Genomic DNA, 20,482 nt, shown 5'->3' with positions numbered 1-20,482 from the left:
TCGATTTTAAAGGTTTGATCAGTTTTCCTCTGAGTTTTAAAATTCTCCTTGATGGTTCTAATAATATTCTAACCAAGCACACATCCTGGTAATTCTTTATTTCTAAATATTCTGTTATTTCTTTCTTTCCAAATGCCCCACCAAAAATGAGGAAGAGTTAATTTCCAAAGAAATTGAACATCAAGGTCCTTAGAAGGCCATTTCCAACTTTTAAAAGAGAATTCAACATTGTTTTGATGGACCCAGGGCATACCCCAAAAATTAAGAATCTCAGTCCAAACTTGCTAGGTATAAGAGCAATTCAAAAACAATTGATCTCTATCTTCAAATCCATTTTTGCATAAAGTACACCTATTAACCACATTAATACCTCTTTTTTGCAAATTGTCCAAGGTCAGAATTTTATTTTGAAGCAGAATCCAATAGAAGATATTAATTTTGGGAATGAGACCCTTAATCCAAGCATAAGACCAAAAGGGTTGGTTACCCTTTTCCTTAGAGACGAAGATAGTGGAGACTTTGAATTGGCCACTAGGATCAGCATGCCAAATAATCTCATCCTCAAGAGAAGGATAAAGAGAGACAGCATTGAGAGATAATTGGATGTTCTTGAAACCTTGATCAATGTCAGTCAAGTTCACCTAGGAATCATTCTGCCAATAATAACAAACTCATATGCCATATCTCTGCTTGCTCACATGCCATATCTCTGCTTGCATAAGTCAACTTGAGCCTTGTCTTGAAAATCTTCAATCAAGGGATGATCCTTTAACCAGACATCTTCCCAAAATCTCACCTTAATCCCATTTCCAATTTTCCAAGAACACCCTTTTCCAAGCATTTTCTTAGTCCCCTAAACAGCTCCCCATATGGAAGAAGGATGAATAACATCAGGAGAAGAAAGGAAATCAGGAAGAGATTTAGCATTGAAGAGTTACTTATGTTTCCATATGGTACTCCACTCTTTGTTATCATGGTAAACTCTCCATCCTTGTTTGGCTAAGAGAGTTTTATTCATACTTTTGATTTTCCTGATTCCCAAGCCACCTTCGCTAATAGGTTTGCAAACTTGGTCCCAAGCAATTAAAGGCATTCTCTATGTTTCCTCAGTGCCAGTCCATAAAAAATTCCTTTGAATTTTATCAATAGACTCAGCAAATTTTATTGGAATTCTAAAAAGACTTAAAGCATAAGTTGGTATGCTTTGAAGACAGGCTTTGAGGAGAATTAATTTACTTGCCTAGCTTAAAAGATTTCCTTTCCATCCCACGAACTTCTTGCTGAATTTATTAATAAGATCTTCCCAAAAGGAATCAAAAGCCTTCAAACCTAGAGGAAGACCCAAATAAGATGAAGGAAAAGATCCTATAGAACATCCAAGGATATTAGCAATTTTATTTTGTCTAGGGATAGGGGTGTTGATAAAGAACACAGCACTTTTATTCCAATTTAACAATTGGCCTGAGGCAGAAGAATATAAATTAATAGCTTGCTTCAAGCTTCTGGCTTCCTTAACTTCAGACTTTCCCATGAAGATGGTATCATCAACAAATTGACCACGAGAACAAATGAGAGGATGGGAAGAAGGTTGCAATCCCCTAATAACTCCTCTTTGGACCAAGTCCCCAATGTACCTCCCCAAACAATCAACCATAATAACAAAAAGGACAGGGGATAAAGGATCACCTTGTCTCAATCCTTGAGAAGGATTAAAAAAACGAGAAGAACTTCCATTAACGAGAACAGCAATAGAAGATGTTGAAATCAACTAATGAATAAGACCAACAACCTTATGGTCAAAGCCAAAAGCAAGTAAAATGTTTGAGAGGAAAGTCCAATCAACTCTATCATAGGCCTTAGCAATGTCTACTTTCATAATGAATCCCTGATTGTTAGAACATGACAAGGAATGAATATTCTCATGAGCAGAGATGATAGAGTTAAGGATTTGTCTACCTTGGATGAAGCCATTTTGTTGACCAGCAATGATCAAAGGAATCACAAGGAGTAATCTGGACGTGAGAACTTTGGAAATAATTTTATAGAAAGAATTACAAAGGCTGATCGATCTAAACTGATCAGGAGAATCAGCTCCAATTTTCTTAGGAATCAGGCACAGAAAGGTGGAATTGACTTCCTTTAGCATCTATTTAGCTCCATAGAATTCCTTCACAACATCACAAACATCTTTTCCAACAAGTTTCCAAAGTTTCTAGAAGAAAAACATGGGAAAGCCATCAAGACCAAGTGCTATATCTCCTCCCAAACAACAAAGAGCTTTGAAAATTTCATCATCCTTAGGAATTGAACTCAACACTTTATTCTGTTCCTTCAAAACCAGTGGAGGGATCACTCTAAGGAAATCAGCCTGATGATCCAAATTAATGTTGGGATGAGCAATCATTAGATTAGAGAAAACAGTCACCATTTCTTCCATGATGTCCTTATCCTCAGCAATCTTCAAGTCTCCCTTTTTTAATTGTGAAATGTGAGGTTTGGCTCTATGCTTCAAAGTGGAAAGATGGAAAAATTTGGTATTTTTATCTCCTTCACTCAACCATAACAGTCTTGATCTTTGTCTCCAATAGATTTCTTCTTTAGTAATGATGTCATGATATTGGGCCAACTTCTCATTTTCTTCTATAAGAAGGTCAGGAGTATATCCATCCTTCTGAATTTGGTCCTGGGTTTTTTGAATATCCTCCTTCATAGCCGCCTTATTCTCAAAAATATTCCCAAAGCAGTTTTTATTCCAAATTTTGATTTCCCTTTTGACATTTTTAAGCTTAGAAGCAACTCTAAAGAGAGTTGTACCTTCAATGTCAATACTCCACCATTCTTCCATTTTACTCTCAAACTGTGGGTGCTACATCCACATCTTCTCAAATCTAAAAGGAAAATTCTTCTTAAAAATAATCTTTGCAACAGTGAAAATAAGAGGAAAATGATCCGAGCCAATTTTCTAGCAAACTTCCAACTTACAGATAAAATCTTTTGTCCAATCAGGAGAGATAAGAACACAATCTAGCCTTGCCTGAATACACTCATTACCAACTCTCTTATTACTCCAAGTAAACTGAATTCCATGGAGATCCATATCCATTAAACCCTCTTTGTTTATAAACTCCATTAAGTCCAGTCTCCCTTCCAGTTGAGTAGCATTACCTCCCATTTTCTCATGATCGTAGAGAAGAACATTAAAGTCTCCCATAATAATCCATCGTCCAGAATAATCCTTACTTTTAAAATTGGAAATAGAATCTCAGACCTTTTTCCTTACGTACTTAATGTTTGGAGCATATATATTCACAATATACCAATCCTCCTTATGGTCAACACTAGTAATTTTGGCTATCATAAGATATTTACTAGCAATCAGAATTGTTCCAGAATAACAATTCTTCTTCCATAACATCAGAGTTCCCCCTGATGCGCCTTCTGAACCACTAGCATTTATAGAATAAGTTTTAAAAGCTTTTATCTGTTTTATTTTCTCTTTATTCATCTTAGTTTCTTGTAGGAGGAGAAAATCAAGCTTCTGTTCTCTAACAAAATTCCTAACAACGTCCAGTTTATGAAAGCTATTCAACCCCCTAATATTCCAAGTAATGAATTTTCATTTCTATCTTTTGGGGGTAAAATCCAGAATAGTTGCTTGTCTACCATCAGCAATATTCTGCATACTTTCTAACTCTCTGGTTTTCTTAGAAGTTCTTCTTCCAGGTTTGTCCAGGGAACCAACATCTGGTTTCACCTTCGAATGCTGATTTGTTCTTTTTCCAGATTTTTTCAAGGTAGAAGCAAGAGGTTTCACTTTCGTTGGCTGTTCTATTTTACTGCTTCTAGTCTCTACCCCCTTAATATTGCTCTTTTTTTCAGCCCTTTTTCATTGATTTGGTTTATGCTTTGAGTTTTCTCCATTTTCTTTCACAACTTCTAGAAGAGGAGGTTCAATCATAGGAGAATCAATATCATCCTGAGAATTTAAAGGGTTAAAAACCTAAATCTCCCTGGACTGAATATTATGAAAATCTCCCTCTTCAAATTGATTTCCAGATTCAGCCAAAATTTCTCCCTCCTCAAGCACGATCTTATCATCTAAATCTCCCCATCGATCTTCCATCCTTTGATAAATAACAATTTGTTTTGATAAATCCTCCAGATCATCTATTCTTTGTTCAAGCATTATGGTTTCTAATTGCAAACCATTCCCTTCTTTTTTAGAGTTTACTTTCACAGTATCAGGCACAGAAATAATCCCTTCCTCATGAAGATTCCCATTAACTTTATCCACCTCTGCATGTGGAGCTTTTGAATCTACATTCTTCTTCTGCTCTTTGAGATGAGCTTCTTTGGGTTTCCACACTTTCTTTTGCTGAACCTTAGCCTTTTTCACTTCCTTATCACTGCTAGGGGGATTTTTACTTTTGGAGGAACAATTTTTTACCAGACGACCCTGTTTCTTACATGCATAGCAAGAGTTTGGAAGATCTTCAAAAATAATTTCTTGAGTTTTTTTACCAACTTAGAAATTAATTCCACCTTTTCTAGAAGATGGTTTAGATCCACCACTTTAACATAAAGTTTGGCACTTTGAAGTTTGGTTCTAGCAGCCATAGCATTATCCAATGCCACCAGTTCACCAAAAGAACTGGCAATACCTTTAAAAATGTCCTCATGCCAAAATTCTAAAGGGAGTCCAAGGAGTCTAGCCCAAATCAGGGTAGTTAAGAAAAAAGAATCTGATAAATCCATGTTAGGCTCCCATTTTTTAATAGTGAGAGAACATTTTCCAAAAGACCACGGTCCTCCACAAAGAACCAGATTCGTGTCTTCCTTACAGTTGAAAATAAACGAGAAGAAACCATTCAACATGGGTGCAATATCAACCTCTCCTCGAATAACCCATTTCTGTTTAACCATTTTTCTTAGAGAATCTAAATCTGGTCTTGCCCCTAGAAATTTACCCACTAGGGTGAAATCCACGGAAGATACAGAAAAATCAACTAAAGGGTCTAAGATAAAAACTTGAAACTCACCTTTCTCCCAGCAAGACTTAGCAATCACCGGCAAGAAAAATGATTTACCAATAGGTTTCTTGCCAAACAGGGATGACCAAGTCCTTTGTTCTAAGAACCCTACCTTCAGCCCTTCTAAGGACTTTACCTTATTAGATTCAACATTATCTTTCTCCTTCTCGAGATCCTGCCCCGACACGTGAAAAGCAAAGGAGGAATCCAGGGGAAGGTCATAAACCCCACAACTTGTGTCTGATACACGCGAAGACTTTCCATTGTCCACATCGGCCAAAGATTTTGTCCCATCCTTCTTCCCAGATTCCCCTACAGTTCCTCCAGGGTTTGTACCTCCTGCCAAATTCTCCCCAACCAGTTTCCCGCCTACCTACGAACCAGCTAATTCAAAAACTGTGAGTGTGCCCATTACTTGAGTGGAACATTGATTTCTCCTATTATATGTTATTATTATTTGTTTTATTATTATTATTTATATTGTGACATTTGTAGTGCCCTTTAGTTTTTAAAATTTTTAATGTTATCAACATTATTATTATTTATAGTGTTTTTATATTTAGATAATATTATTATTTAATATGATAAATAGTAGTAGATATAATTTATCTATTTAAATTACAATATTGTTCTCTATAAATATTTATTTAAATTTAAATTTATTATTTATCATTTTTAACAATTAATTATTATAGGCGAATTTAATGTGGAATCTTTTCCGATAGTTTTGAGGTGTCAATTTTATTCGAATTTCATAGTTGTCAAACTCGAACCTTGTGACTTAGACTGTAGTTATCTTTTGATAATTCCTTTCATTATGAAATTATCGCCTTGATATGGAAATATGTCTCATGCATGTGACCAAGCAAGTGCATCATGTTGTATGTATGGCTAAATGATGCAATTAATATCCAATTAAACTGAAACATAGATATGGTGGTGTATTCTGCCATGCTACTTAATATTAGCAGAGTGGTGTATGGACTCATATGGGAATGGAATATTGTTTATATTTTCCCCCACAATGTGGCATTGCCACTCTTATATCATCGAACAATTTTGTGTCACATCAAATATGGAAAGCTTCGTCCTGGGGGTCATGGAAAAGAACAAGAGCATAATAATAAAGCAAATAACGCTTCTATGCATGAATATACTTAAGAAATTGACTATCATATGCCAAAAAAATTAATATTCAAGAGCGAATAACCAACGATACTTATCTAATGAATCATTAACATTCCGGATGTACCATTCTTCTCTTCTTGCTAAAATATCCTCAAGGAACAAGGCAAAATTCTCTTATAGTACGTATTGAAATAAAATTAAGAGAGACAATACAGGAAGTAGATAAATGTAATACTTAAAGATAAGAAATATTTATCTACACATGAATGGAACATCTCCCTTTCAAAGATGATTTAAGTGGGAATAGGACATTGTTTATCATTTCCTCCTAATCACCAATATTCATATGAAGCACCGCATACGTCCCAATGATTGAAATCGTGGTCTATTATATCACCTTTTTGTTCATTGTATTTATATTTCTCTTTAATTTAGTCCCTCTTTCAAATTGCACTTCATTCTTCTTCCATTCTCTGTAGGTATCTTGTGTCCAATATAAATAGTGGTGGGGTTGCAAAGGTGAATAATAACCCACATCACCCTTTGCAAGCCTTGGTTGATGATTCCATGTGCAAAACTTATAATATGTTTTTGTCCTCCTTTCCGTCTGCAAAACTTATAATATGTTATTACCCTCGTTCCTATTCCACACCATTTTGTATGTATATCTATATCTTAATCCACCAATGGTACGTGTTCATTGCAAAACTTATAATATGTTATTACCCTCCTTCCTATTCCACACCATTTTGTATGTATATCTATATCTTAATCCACCAATGGTACGTGTTCATTCTCCCCCACCTTGGCGATACCTTCACTAGTCCATTCAAGTCGTTTACTATAATCTGACTTAGGTGTGTGGCAGTTTAATTGATTTCTCTTATCGGTCATTTCTATCCCTATTGCTTCATGCTTAGTTGCTGTGATCCTATAGTGATTGTTTTTACATCCTGAACCAATAAAGGTTGAAGTAAACATATGAGAAGTGTATGTGACTGAAGTGGGAGATAATAAGCTTGTATATATTTGAAGCTGGAGAAAGTATATATCCATTATCAATGCCAACGGTATACCTGATATTTGTGATTCTCCATTCTACGCTCGATCTGATTCAATATCTTCATTAAAATATAACCTCAGAACTATTGTTGTGACAAATATTTATCTTTGAACTGCAATGTTTCTGCGCTAAAGTTAAACTTTTCAATAATAGTGTGTCTTATATTATACAGTGCCCATCTTATGACTTACAACTCACATTAAAAAAAACTTTATTGATTATCTGGTAGGACATCTGTGCGTCACTCTTTCCAAGCAGTCACCTTGTCTTCTTTGAATGGTTTGTGTTTGTATCAAGACATTCTATGACTATATAAAGAATAGATAAGTAAGTTTCCTTCCTACTTGATTCTTCTTATACTTTATTCTTCCACCTTTTACATTTGCAATCCCAGTCTGAAACCATGTTAATTTTTGTAGGATCATTTTCTGCAAATGTAATAGCACTGTAATAATTTTATTACTTCTAGTGACTGTACTGATGCAACAAAAGCTTACTAATATATATTCAATACTATAGATGCAGAAGACTTGAGATAACTAGATAACTATAGCTATTGCTGCTTGTACTTTGCATGAACTTGTGATTAATGATTTCCAATACCAGCGATATCAAACAAAGTTTATATGCAATCCAAAAGTCTTACCCACATCGGGGCATGACTCTACGTGGCTTCTGCCATGTAGGGTCATGTCCCTACGTGTTAGAAATAATAAAATCGAAATGAACTAAAAATAAAGAATTATAATTTAATCCAAGAGAGTTTGTGATGAACATAATTACCACACTTTAGATGAGCTTTCCAAAATCAACACAAGAGAGGAGACAATGATTTTGAAAAGGGGAAGCAAAGAAAACCCCTTGTGAATTATATGAATGAGGCAAATGCCTAAGAATGAAGAGAGAGAGAGAGAGAGAGAGAGTGAAGGACATAATGAGGAGCCATAGTGCTCATTACATGAACTACATCATGATTGTATATGTAGAATGAGAGAGAAGCATCTCTTATAAAGAGATGAGAAGAGGAGTTATTTGTAACTCCCAAGTGAATGATTGCCACATTCATAAGTGTGTGCATAACAAGTGTCATAATCCTCTTGAGGAATAACTATTTTCCTTAAAAGGAATTACAAAATAGACTTGTCCTCACATGTGGACTAGAGGACAAACAACATAAGGGATACCTTGGTTTATCCCATGTAATAAATACAACCAAGGAAAGATTACCAAGTCTAACACTATGTGACTAATAATACAAATTACAGCCCGTAACAAATCTCTTAACAACCACAATCAAGGGTAGGCAGGCCCGATAACGTAAGTGCCTTATTTAATGTGGAACATATGCCACGGGGATATGTAGACCCCAATCTGTCAAGAACAGATCATCATTGATCGCAGGTTATGTTGCATGGATTAATTACATCATATAATGTCATTCAGATTAAATCCATTGATGGGAATCATTACTAAACAAAAGTAGATATGCGATCAGTTGACAGTCTCTATTGACACACTCAGAATTGTGTGAGTGTATATATATGTGTGTCAATCAGACTTCAAGATCCGACTGATGCTATATCTTCAACACACATAAGCACTCAATTATCTCTCCAAACCTGCTAACAATCTTCCATTTAAGAATACCATCAGCATTCAGGCTAACAGATAGTACACACAAAAAATCCAAAAAGATTTACCTTCATGTAAACAATCTCCAAAGTACATGTAACTTTCAGAACTATAGGAGATATATTTTGATACAAGTGTATTATAGTGTATGTGATTAAACATGCATACACTTGTTCTCAACTGATAAATATTGTGCTTTCTGATTTCTTGATTAACTGATATTGTGGTGTGAATAGACTGGACAGCTTCGTATCATATGGGTTATGCAATCTACTAGATTCAAGTAGAAAAAAAGAAATATACTACCCATTTCTTATTATCCTACACCATCCAGAATGCTGTAATTTTTCTCTAACAAAAAATTATTAGTATAGACTGTAAAGGTAACCTGAATCAAACTGGCGAACGTAAAATGACTCAACAAAGCATTGTCCTGATAGCAACTGAAGCACCAGAAAACATAAAAAGATGAACTGCACGAATATTTATGTACTTTGAAAGTGTTAGCTGGGTATAGCTGGCATAGTCTATACTCTTCATCTGTAGTTGAAGTAGAGTTTATACAGGCTTCAGACAGACTTGATAAAATTATACAAACTGCTTGATAATGGTGTTCAAAAATTTACAACCAAAAAACAAAAAGTGATGAAGGCCCCCTAGACAAACTAAAAATCCTAAGAATTAATTATGTCACCAAATTGTGAAATTGAAGGTATATCACCAAATTATCAGATGGGAAACTCCATAGGGCACTTGAACAGAAGTCATTTAACCTAACATGAATAATAATTGCATTAGACAAGCACTAATTAATCTAGCCATGAAAATACATAGCACAAATAGGAACACTACCTGCACAGATTGCATTCGCTGTAGATCATCCAATGCCTTCGCTCTAGACTGCTCATGCAACAGCAAAGCACAACTTCAGAAATCAACCTACAGTACAAAAAAGTCCTATTTTTGTATAGAAGAGAATGGGTAGAGAAAAACTCAACTGATTCATTGGTTGCCCATCTTTCATAATAATGAGTGTATTTCTCCAAAGAATTTTTTGCCATCTCCCTCCTCCTCTCAGCTTCATCATACTGCAGGGACATTCAAAACATTCCTTATTAACAAAAACATTTATTCATTAATACATAGACACCGACCTTCAAAAAACAATGATATTATTTAATCCAGCAATAAAAATATAAGCTTACAACTCCTTCCTGTTTTGCTGTCTCATATCTATTGCAAGCATAAAAGCCACCAGTTCTTTCACCATGCTCTGACCAAGCACCTAGACAAAGCCTGGCAAAGTAAAAAGGTAGCAGTTAAAACTAAGTAATCTTTCTTACAGTCATTGCAGGTTCTACTATGATGGGCAGGGATTATTAGACAACATTAACAATTAAAATTTCATTTGTTATAATAAGAATGCTATGATAGCATGTAGTCGCGCAGAAAATAGATGTTTATAAATTTAACTTAATTAAATATAGAAACATGGGCATTAGTGTCTAGTTAAAAAAGAGGAATAACTCACTACAATAGCAACTCAAACATCATAAAGTTTGATGATAAGACTTACCAGCAAAATTCAAATTTGCATGGCGGTGTGCATGTAATATGCATACATCCTTGATTTTTCTCAATTGGACGTTTGCACTTCGGGCATGGCTTAGAATTAGCAAGAATCCTGAACAAAGTTGAAACATGTAAGATTGGAGTTCTTCCAAAAAAACAATAGTATTTATTATAAAATTGCCAACATCTGAAATCCAAGAAAGATAAGTTCATGCATGAAAATAAATTAGAAACAGTTCAACATGCACTAAAACATCTAGAAGTAGATTGATTTTCATTCTGTTTTGTAGAAGCCACTGGCTTCCTGAAAATCAAATCAGTCCAAACAACTCATATGAGATACAAGAAGGTTTAGTAAGATGATAGAGAAAAGAAATAATTTCTATTTGAAAATATACATATTGATATCTAATTCACACCCAACAGATTATGCTGTAATTATAGAGAGGGGTTCTCCTAAGAACATGACCCAGTTTAAAATTCCCCTCATCACAATGTGCAGCCCATGACACCAGAAAAAGTGTGGTGAAATTATAGCATTAATCATATACAAAATGGAGTGCACTTAAGCATAGACAATATTTAAATCTTAAGAATGTGACCCAAGTTTACCCAACAAGACTTTGTTCAAAGCTCACCCTACTACGAAGTAATTGGTAAAATACTTGTTTGTTATTAACAGAGACTGAGAGGTCATTATATACAAAAGAATAAAACAATGTTTCTTTAGGAAACGATCGTAACGAATAGAAACATTCTATTATAGCTGAGAAAGCTAAAAAAGCTTCAGCTAACTAAAGCTAACTAGATATTTACAATAGATTACCATTAACTAATAATAGACGATAATCTATTATCGTAATACCCTCCCTTAATGGTTAATCTATCTAGAACACCAAGCTGTCCTCTAAATTTGAAAAATTTATCAGGACCAAGAGGCTTGGTGAGAATGTCTGCAATCTAACCTATGATAGGAACATACTGCAAATTGATTGTCCCGTCTTCATCCAGCTATCATATGTAGTAACAGTGAACATCCACATGCTTGGTTCGTTCATGGAAGATTGGATTTCTTGCTAACTTGATAACCCCTTCATTATCAACAAACAAAGTAGTTGGTCCTACTAGTGACATTACATATCCCCAAGCATCCGATGAAGCTAAACAACTTCACATCTTGCCTGAATAGTCCCTCTATATTCGGCCTCTACAGAGGAGAGAGAAACTGCCTGCTACTTCTTACTGGTCCATGTGACTGCACCGGATCCCAAACTAAACACATATTCAGAAGTTGACTTTTTATCATCAAAAGAGCCTGCCCAATCTGAATCTATGAACCCACTGAGTTTAGGATTAGAACTTCGAGAGTACAGAAGTCCATAATCAGAAGTGCCCTTCACATAATGAAGCACACGCTTTGCTGCCATCCAATGATCAGCCTTAGGAGTTGTCATAAAGCGTGAGATATAGCTGAATGCAAAGCTGATATCAGGCCTAGTAGCAGAGAGGTAGATGCAGCTGCCTACTAGTTGCCTGTATGTAATATCATCAACAGAAGGAGAATTAGACTTTGTGGATAACTTGAGACCTTTCTCCAGAGGTGTAGATACAGGCTTGCAATCCTACATACGGTATTTGTCTAACAGGGCCCTGGCATATTTGGACTAAGCGATGAATATACCAAAAGACTATTGCCAAATCTCAACACCTAGGCAATAATGCATGAGCCCAATGTCGGTCATATCAAAAGACTAGCATAAATTCTGTTTGATTCCCTAAATCAAAGATGGTGAACTGCTAGTGATGATCAATCATCCACATAAATAACCAGAAGGATGATGTCACTGTCAGTAGTCTTGATGTAAAAATTTGAGTCTGAAGAACTCCTCTTGAAGCCTTGATTAGGAGATGCGTGATGATCAGGTTCCTCATCAAAAGAATTTGGATCAAACTCAAGTGAAGCATCTACAAAGCGAGGTGCTCTTGCAAGAGAAGCCAGAGGTGTCTGTACAGGTATCACTATTATAACTAGAGCTACAGGAGCTACTGGAGCCCTCTCATTAGGTGGACCTAATGGAAGCCGAACTCCCAAATCATGAGCCTTCATAGGCCAATCTATAGGATTAGGAACAGAAGAAATAGGCATGAATGGTCCTCGCTGTCATTAAAGACTACATCACGACTATAGATGAGACGAGATGTCTCAACATCGATTAGGCGGTAGGCTTTGTGAAGACTATTGTATCCAGCAAGCATGAGTTTTTGACTCGTGGCATACAACTTGGTGTACATGACGCATCAGGGATCCAAACAAACGCAAGGGAGCCAAAAACCTTCAGGTGCCTGATTTTGGGCTTGCGACCTGACCAGGCATCTTCCAGAATTTTACCTTTGACCGCCACTGTCGGTGACCAGTTCAACAGATAAACTACAGCGTCAACTGCTTCTACGCAAAATTCTTCAGAATGTGTCTGTGTTCGACCATGGATTGAACCATCTCAGTGATTGTCTGGTTTCGATGTTCAACTACACTATTATGTTGTGGCATGTGAGGTGTGGTTAACTGGTGTTTGATGTCATATCTATCCAAGAAGCTAGAGAAAATATTAGAACAAAATTCCCCCCCATTGTCTGGTCTAAGAGTAATAATAGATTTCCAAGACTCTTTTTCAACTAAAGGTTTAAACTTTTGAAAAACAGGAAATGCATCTGATTTCTTTTTAAGGAAATACACCCACAAAATCATCAACAAACAACAAAAAATACCTAGACCCAAGAACAGAAGGAGTGGCCATAGGGCCACACATATCAGCATGAATAAGCTGAAGTACCTAAAAAGCTCACCATGTATCGCCATTGGTGAAAGGTGTACGATGTTGCTTCCCAGTCCGGCATGCATCACAAACTCCAAGCTGTTGAGACTGTATCTTTGGCAATCCAAGAACAAGCTCTTCCCAAGCAAGTTGTGAGAGATAATGCACATTTAACTGCCCATATCATTGATGCCAAAGTGTGCTAACAGAAGACCGTCGAGCAGCCATAACTCCCAAGAATCACTAGAATCAGTAAATCTGAAAAGACAATCATCCTCAAGATCCACTGCAACAGTAGACTGAGTCGCCTGATCAGTGATGGTGCACTGATGTGAGCTGAAGGTGACATCCAAGTGTGGAGAATGTCGCAATAGCTGACTGACTAAGAGTAGATTTAATTCCATTCTTGGAACGTAGTACAAATCGAGGAAAATGAGATTCCTCCTAACAGACACGTTGCCGACAACCAAGTACTCTTCTCCGCCACCAAAAATAATAGAGTCTGAATAAGGCTAGTCATCAGTAAACTAGTCTCTACGGTGAGTGAAATGACAAGAGGCACTTGAATCAATGTACTAGGCAGATGACTTCACATGATCTGTAGGTCTTTCAGCCATGAAGACGTAAAAGGCAAACTCCGTCTACTCAATGTGCTCTGCACTGTTCATTTTGGGTTGTGAACCTGATTGCTTAGATTGTACAGCTAAGCGTTTCCGACATTCAACCTTCATGTGTCCAAACTTGTCGCAGTAGTTGCATTAAATGTTCTTTTTTCAAGAACCATCTAATGCTGGAGCAGAAGACTTCTGTTGAGATGGCTGTTGAAACTTGCCTTTATCCTTCTAAAAAGATTTAGCAGCAAAGGCTTTCTCTATGGAGCTAGAGCTAGAGCTGCTACCGAACTGTTGTTTCCACCGATCTAGCTGCAGCAGTAGAGTGCAGAGATCAATGAACTTTGGACCAACCAAGAAGATGTGATGTTGAGAGTCTCGATAAAATGCTCGTAGGACTTTGGTAAACTCCGAAGAGTGATAACCACAATCTCCTTTTCCTCTATCTTGCGACCAATGGCAAGCAACTGATCACGGATTTCCTAAATCCTATTGAGGTGTGCCTGGAGCAAGGTTCGCTCACCCATGACAATAGAAAACAAAGTGTTCTTCAAAAAGAAAGCTCTTCTTTTGTCAAAAGTCTAATGAAGACCTTTGAGATGTGTCCGAATCTCAATAACTGTCTTGCCGGATGGAATTTGAGAAAGTTGGTTATTAGCCACTGATAATTTGAGAAGCATCACCACCTCTTAATTATTCGTATCCTGATCAAGACCAAGAGCAGTTGAACGCTTTGTAACACTCGGAACAAGTTGATCGGTGTTTTGATATTCAAAAATTGCGATGATCTGATGCTTCCAAGTGCCATAATTTCGACCATTGAATTTGGAGTTGTGCTCAAGAAGAATGTTTGTCAGAGATGCCATGGCACATTTTTCAATGGAAAGACGTGAAAATCTGTGATGGCACATTCTTCGAGGCAAAAAATGGAAGTCCCAAAAAATTCAGTGAGCCACCCAAAAAAGAGCTTGAAAACCAAGAAGGAATATGGTGTCATTTTTTGCATCCATTGGCTCAAAAATTGAGGAACCCAAAAAAAACTGAGAATCTAGTTGAGCTCTTGAAAAATTCACCAAGAATCTGAAATCAAAATAATTTTTTGAGCCCAAAAATTAGGGTTTCAAAGAAAACCCTAAGCAACTGCAAAATGAGCTCCAAACAATGGCAGATTTGGACAAAATTTGTAGTAGAAATCAACCAATAAATAGGCAGATTTGAAAGTTGGCAAAGTATGTGTTGAGGACGTGAGTTTATTTGGTAAAAATCTGGAGAAGTGCAGAGTCATGAGCTGCTTATACCACCAAAAGAAGGCGCCCAAGTTTGGCACACACAAACACTAGTTTGCCACGCAATTGAACAGACACAATTTGGAAAAAATTGCACGGGATGCAGTCACCAGTTGATCAGGAAACCACGCGGATTGCAGATTGGAGACGCAACTGTTCTAATCACGATTTGTAGACGGAAAACCACCCAAAAAAAAACACAGAAATTGCATGGGATGCAATTAAATGGTCAAAACTTTGCATCCATGAACCATGAACCATGAACCGGGGATCAGTCAATTTGCAAACAAATTAGGTGATTTGTTTTGCTGAAAACCCTAGCCGAATCTATTACTGGTGCAATTTTTGTTGGTTATAATTCTCCAAGATTCAAACAAATGAAAATCTTCAAAAAAAACGGAAACCCTAGCCAGGTTCATGTGAATAATCTCAGAAATAATTTCAAAAAATTTTAACAAATAATTTCAAAAGAAATTATTAAATTTTCGAAAAAATTTGAAGTATTGGCTCTGATACCATATTACGAAATAATTGGTAAAATACTTGCTTGTTATTAACAAAGACTAAAAAAAGCTACATTCTATTCTAGCTGAGAAAGCTAAAAAGGCTAAAAAAGCTTCAGCTAACTAAAGCTAACTATATATTTACAATTAATTATCATTAACTAATAAGAGATGATTATCTATTAACAAATGACAACAAAGAAATAGCTGTAGAATGATTATATGTATTCGAAAAATAAAAAATATAGGAAACTGAAAGTTATATTAGATGAACAAGTCATTCTGTAAGAAGTATTGATGTTAATTGATGATTAATTTTACTATCAAGATACAAGAAAAATGCTTCAAGACCTACAAGCATATTTACCAATATGTTACTCAGGGTGGTCAAAGTAACTTGGAGGGATTTAAATAAAAGCCTATAAGTCAAATCCATCAGAGCATACCAATTCATGTTTTCTGACTCTGCACTGTTCTTCAAGATCCACTTTGCCACTGTCTCGCAATCCACTGGACGGTGAGCTTCTTCTAAACACTGGAGGATATTTGAGTTACAAAAGAATAAAAACTCTTGACATGGGAAGAAACAAATTTGAATGAGCAATTCAGCATGTTTACCTTTTATGTCACTAAAGGGAAAAGCCTAGTTGCTGGTGTAATCAGATATCAGCAAACTAAGACACAAAACAGAACTTACATTCCAGCAAAAGATATATGAGCATTTGCAAGTAATGTCATAACAACCACTTCCAACAACAAATTCTACAGCATATTCGCAGCCAGGTGCCGGACACCACTTAGTCTACAAAAAAACAACAGATTATCAATTTGATGGTATGATACTGCATTATAGTCATAAAAATAAATGTCAGTTGATAGTTGAAAAATCCAATATTATGTTATGTAGCATATATGTCCAGGACAATTCAAATGAAATCATTTTAATTATAAATTTTGAAATAAATACAGTCAGAAACTTGTATAATAGCCTTCAGCCTTCAAAAGGATCTAGATTATGGTCATTATTTGGTTTGACATCATTTTAACCAGCAGTAAATGGAGCACCACTCCCACTGCATGAGGGTTATGGTAAATTGGTGTTGTATTAAACAGAGAAGACAAAAGCTCCGTATATAGATTTACAAAGACTAAGTGCTTAGAAGAAACAATGTGAATTAGAAACAAAAATAGAAACTACCTAATAGACTATAGACTAACTACAATGACTATGAGAGAAACATTACAATATCCTAATACCCTTGATGGAGCCTTAAAGTTCAAAAAAATTAGGCATCCATTTGAGCATATTTTATGAGTATCAGCCTCCACGATTAAAATCCATTTCTGCAATACATTTGAAGATGATGATGATCATGTTCACAAACTGATGGAGTAATGTAAAGATGGAGAGCTCTTTGATCAGATATTGAAGTCAAAGAGATAAGTGTTAATGTTAATCTGATGCAGCCGGCCTGTTCATTAGTCAACGGAAATTTTAGCATATGTTGTGCAAAGTCAGGATTGAAGGACTTACCTAGATCATTAATCCACTCTATAATGTCAATATGGGTACAATTTAAATGGCAACCAGAGACAGAAGTTTGCTGAGAGAGATTTGAAGCATATCTATCTTTGGATAGTTGTATATCCTGAGCATGTACAGTAATGCTTTCTGACTTTTGCTACCAGTCGATATGAAGGTAATAATGATGTAAATACCAGTCAGAGATAGTGCAAATAAGTGGAGTAACAAATGGGCTATGATTAGATTTCTTCCTGCAAGTAATTGTTGAAGTTTCTAAAGTCTGTCTTTCAGATATGGTGATCAGATGTAAATACTGGGCATATAAGATCAGAAGTACAGGAATACAAAGCCAGGCACTAATGTTTACATAAATAGTTATGGCATCAGATCTTACTGTTTGCTATAAAGGTTATCAGGACAGAAGTATCAATTCAAGGATTTTCTTCTCCAAAATAGCTTGCAGTGCTAGACATCTTTTCCTGAGTTTTTTGATGGAGAGCAGATATCATGATGAGCAGTGATTACTGGAGATAATATTAAGCAGCGTAAATATAATACCATTATCAATAACCAGTAATTTGATTCTCCAAGTCATCATGGGGTATATATGTCATAATCAAATATTAGATGTAAATCTTTAACTTCTTAATTTGCCCCTGAGGAAAGATGAACACATTTATTTAATCTTCAAATCTTTGAGTAAACCCGATGATTTTTGTAGGACCAATAGTTAATAACGGCAAAAGTAAGGGTAGCCACCACATGAAGAAATACTTTTGTAGCCATCACGAAGATGCTAAGACCATCATAGCGAAGGTTTATAGCTATTATAATTATTAAAGTTATGATTATTCGGGGAGAAACCTGTTTGAAGAAGTCGGAAACAAATACACAACCCGTTGAAACGTATTTGTCCTCCTTAGCATCGGCGTTTTCCATGGGGCTTTAAGTATCATTTACAATCAATTATCATCGATGTATTCTACTTATAGCATTTTGAATGTTTGTGGCCGGTGTACGTTTGGATGAAGGGGCCGTCAGAAATTGGAAAAGTATCATGGTGCACCATATCTATCCAATGGAGACACTTCATATGTGGCAAAATCTTTCTGTGGCGCCTCACACATTCGACAATGTTATGATCCTCACTGTAGAACAAGACAGAGATTTTCAAAGTGGTCTGGAGAACAGTTTGGCACCGTTGGGAGTTTGGCATATGCACAAGAGTCACATGCCCGATGATGGAGATCTCAACATTTGTTAGATATGTGGAAAAGTTCAAATGATTGGAGCTCTTGTTTGTCTTACATAATTTAATCGTTCCTGATTAAAGTTTTCTTTTATGCAAATGTTGAGGGATTTATCGATCGGTTATTTGTTATGAAAAGTTACATTGTTCTGGGAAAGGCATATTGCCTTTTCGTTGTTTATAAATAGGAGAATGTGAAATTCAAATATCACAATTCAGATATACAAAAAACTCTCTGCATTTTTTAAGCTTATATGTTATTAAGATTCCTTCCTTGAAAGAAATTGAATTTTGAACCAAGCTCCTAGATATTGAATGATTGGGCATATAATTTGATATTGTGTGAGATAAAATTGTGTTGAGTAGAGCATAAGCATTTAAGTGTCTTCAATACGAATTTCTCTACAATATAATCAGCAAAAAAAATTATTTTGCTTTAGAGTTAAATTACTAAATAAGTCATCCTTTATGATCATTTTTATCTTCTATTAATAATTTGCTATTAGGATAAGTGGATCAAATTGTTCGTTGCTATTTAAACCCAATAAATACAAATATCGTGAAATATTGTAATTGTTTCCTTATTTGTATCTATTTTGTCTCTATAAGGGTTAAAACATTATAGACTGGTTCAAATAAGCATATATACGAAGTGATTTGACGAATCCTGATAACTGAATTGTTTATAGATTTAATATAAATAATATCATAAAGTTGTATGTGAAAACATATAGTTTTGACTCTATCACCCTTTTAAATTTCAGCACTGATCATTAACTCGCTCATGATTTTCAATCTATATGCTGGCAATATTCTAATCTCTTTCTTTTAAGGGTTTGATATCTATTTGTTTTAATAATTCACTTTTAATCTTATTTCAGCATTCACAAGTTTATTAAAGTAATCATATTTTCAGAGATTAATATTCACTATTAGCAATCCAGAAGTTTCCTTAAACTCTTGCTATTTTGGGAAATTGCTTTTGCATTGAATCTATCTGGTATAAATGTCTTGGATCCAAGTTTGTTATCCAAGATTAAGTGCACTGGCCTTGGTTTTGCAAAGCCAAAAGCGCAGAGGATCTGGATTGAATTAATTGATCCTGTCAAGTTGGCCACAACCAATTAGATATCCCAGCATCAAGCAGGCAAGGCTTGTAGGATTCTAATATACGGTTTTGGGAACCAACAACCCTCACTTAATGGTCATTATCTAACTACCCTACAAAAGATTGTATATGTCTTGTAGTGTGTAGTGCTTCTCCCGTTTGCATTTTACATGTCATCTGATGGATGTGACTTTAATGATTGAAGCTTATTGTGTGATCATGTTTGGCCCATGAGTGGTTTACACCTTTGGGTGATTTGACTTATGATCTTGCATCAACAAATTGTTTATGGATTTTAATTGGTTGTGTGAAACACGATGTAGCTGGTTGTGTACCTTATTTGATAAGCCTTGCTTTGGTTATGTATGTGTATTGTTGCTCCTATGTGACCAGTTGAGTTGATCTTGTGAACCGGTGACTATCCCCGTACTATGCTTTTATGTGACCTTGTGAAATGCACCCTATATAATTTATTCAAGTCCACTCTCAGATGACTATTGTGGTTATGATTGGTACTTGGCTCATGAGATTTATGATGTGTTCTGATGGTTTCAGTGAGGTATGTGCCAGTGGTTAGCTAGTTTTGGATGGTATCACAATGTTCTAGTTCCTACAGTAGTGCAGTAGTGCTGATTTATATGTTAGATTTGTTAATAATATTTTGATCATATCTATATAATGATGCTTTATGATATTATCTAGTGTATTTTGCATTCACAATTATGGAAGTTATATCAAAATAATTTTTATGACATTTCATAATATATTGTGCCATATATGTTATCGGGTATTTTAGTTGTTACTTTATTGATATATGCGTAGAATAATTGTGAAGTGATTAATGAAATGATTAGGTTTTAATGCTTTATCATATGATTATATGTTGTACTGCACCACTACTATGTGTGGATTGCCTGTGGGTTGCTAGTAGCAAGTGGGAACAGAGCCATAGTCATTTTCTT

General features: G+C 35.6%; 1 protein-coding gene across 1 annotated transcript in view; it reads right to left on the bottom strand.

The window, feature by feature from the left end:
- Positions 1-20,482, bottom strand: part of LOC149568259 (putative E3 ubiquitin-protein ligase ARI8) — a 134,360-nt gene that overhangs the window by 43,121 nt on the left and 70,757 nt on the right. The window contains exons 6-11 of the mRNA XM_089821246.1: positions 16,336-16,440; positions 16,085-16,173; positions 10,430-10,537; positions 10,059-10,149; positions 9,852-9,941; positions 9,706-9,753 (exon numbers count right to left, since the gene is read on the bottom strand). Of these exons, the coding sequence (XP_089677372.1) occupies positions 9,706-9,753; positions 9,852-9,941; positions 10,059-10,149; positions 10,430-10,537; positions 16,085-16,173; positions 16,336-16,440 (531 nt within the window). The remainder of the gene's footprint in view (positions 1-9,705; positions 9,754-9,851; positions 9,942-10,058; positions 10,150-10,429; positions 10,538-16,084; positions 16,174-16,335; positions 16,441-20,482) is intronic.

This window comes from Cupressus sempervirens, chromosome 3 (genome assembly GCF_028749045.1).
Source record: "Cupressus sempervirens isolate cs-2001-9-10 chromosome 3, ASM2874904v1, whole genome shotgun sequence".
In the NCBI taxonomy this organism is placed as follows: Eukaryota; Viridiplantae; Streptophyta; class Pinopsida; order Cupressales; family Cupressaceae; genus Cupressus; species Cupressus sempervirens.
The sequence above is the reverse complement of the archived record's forward strand: the minus strand, read 5'-3'. Positions and strand labels throughout refer to the sequence as shown.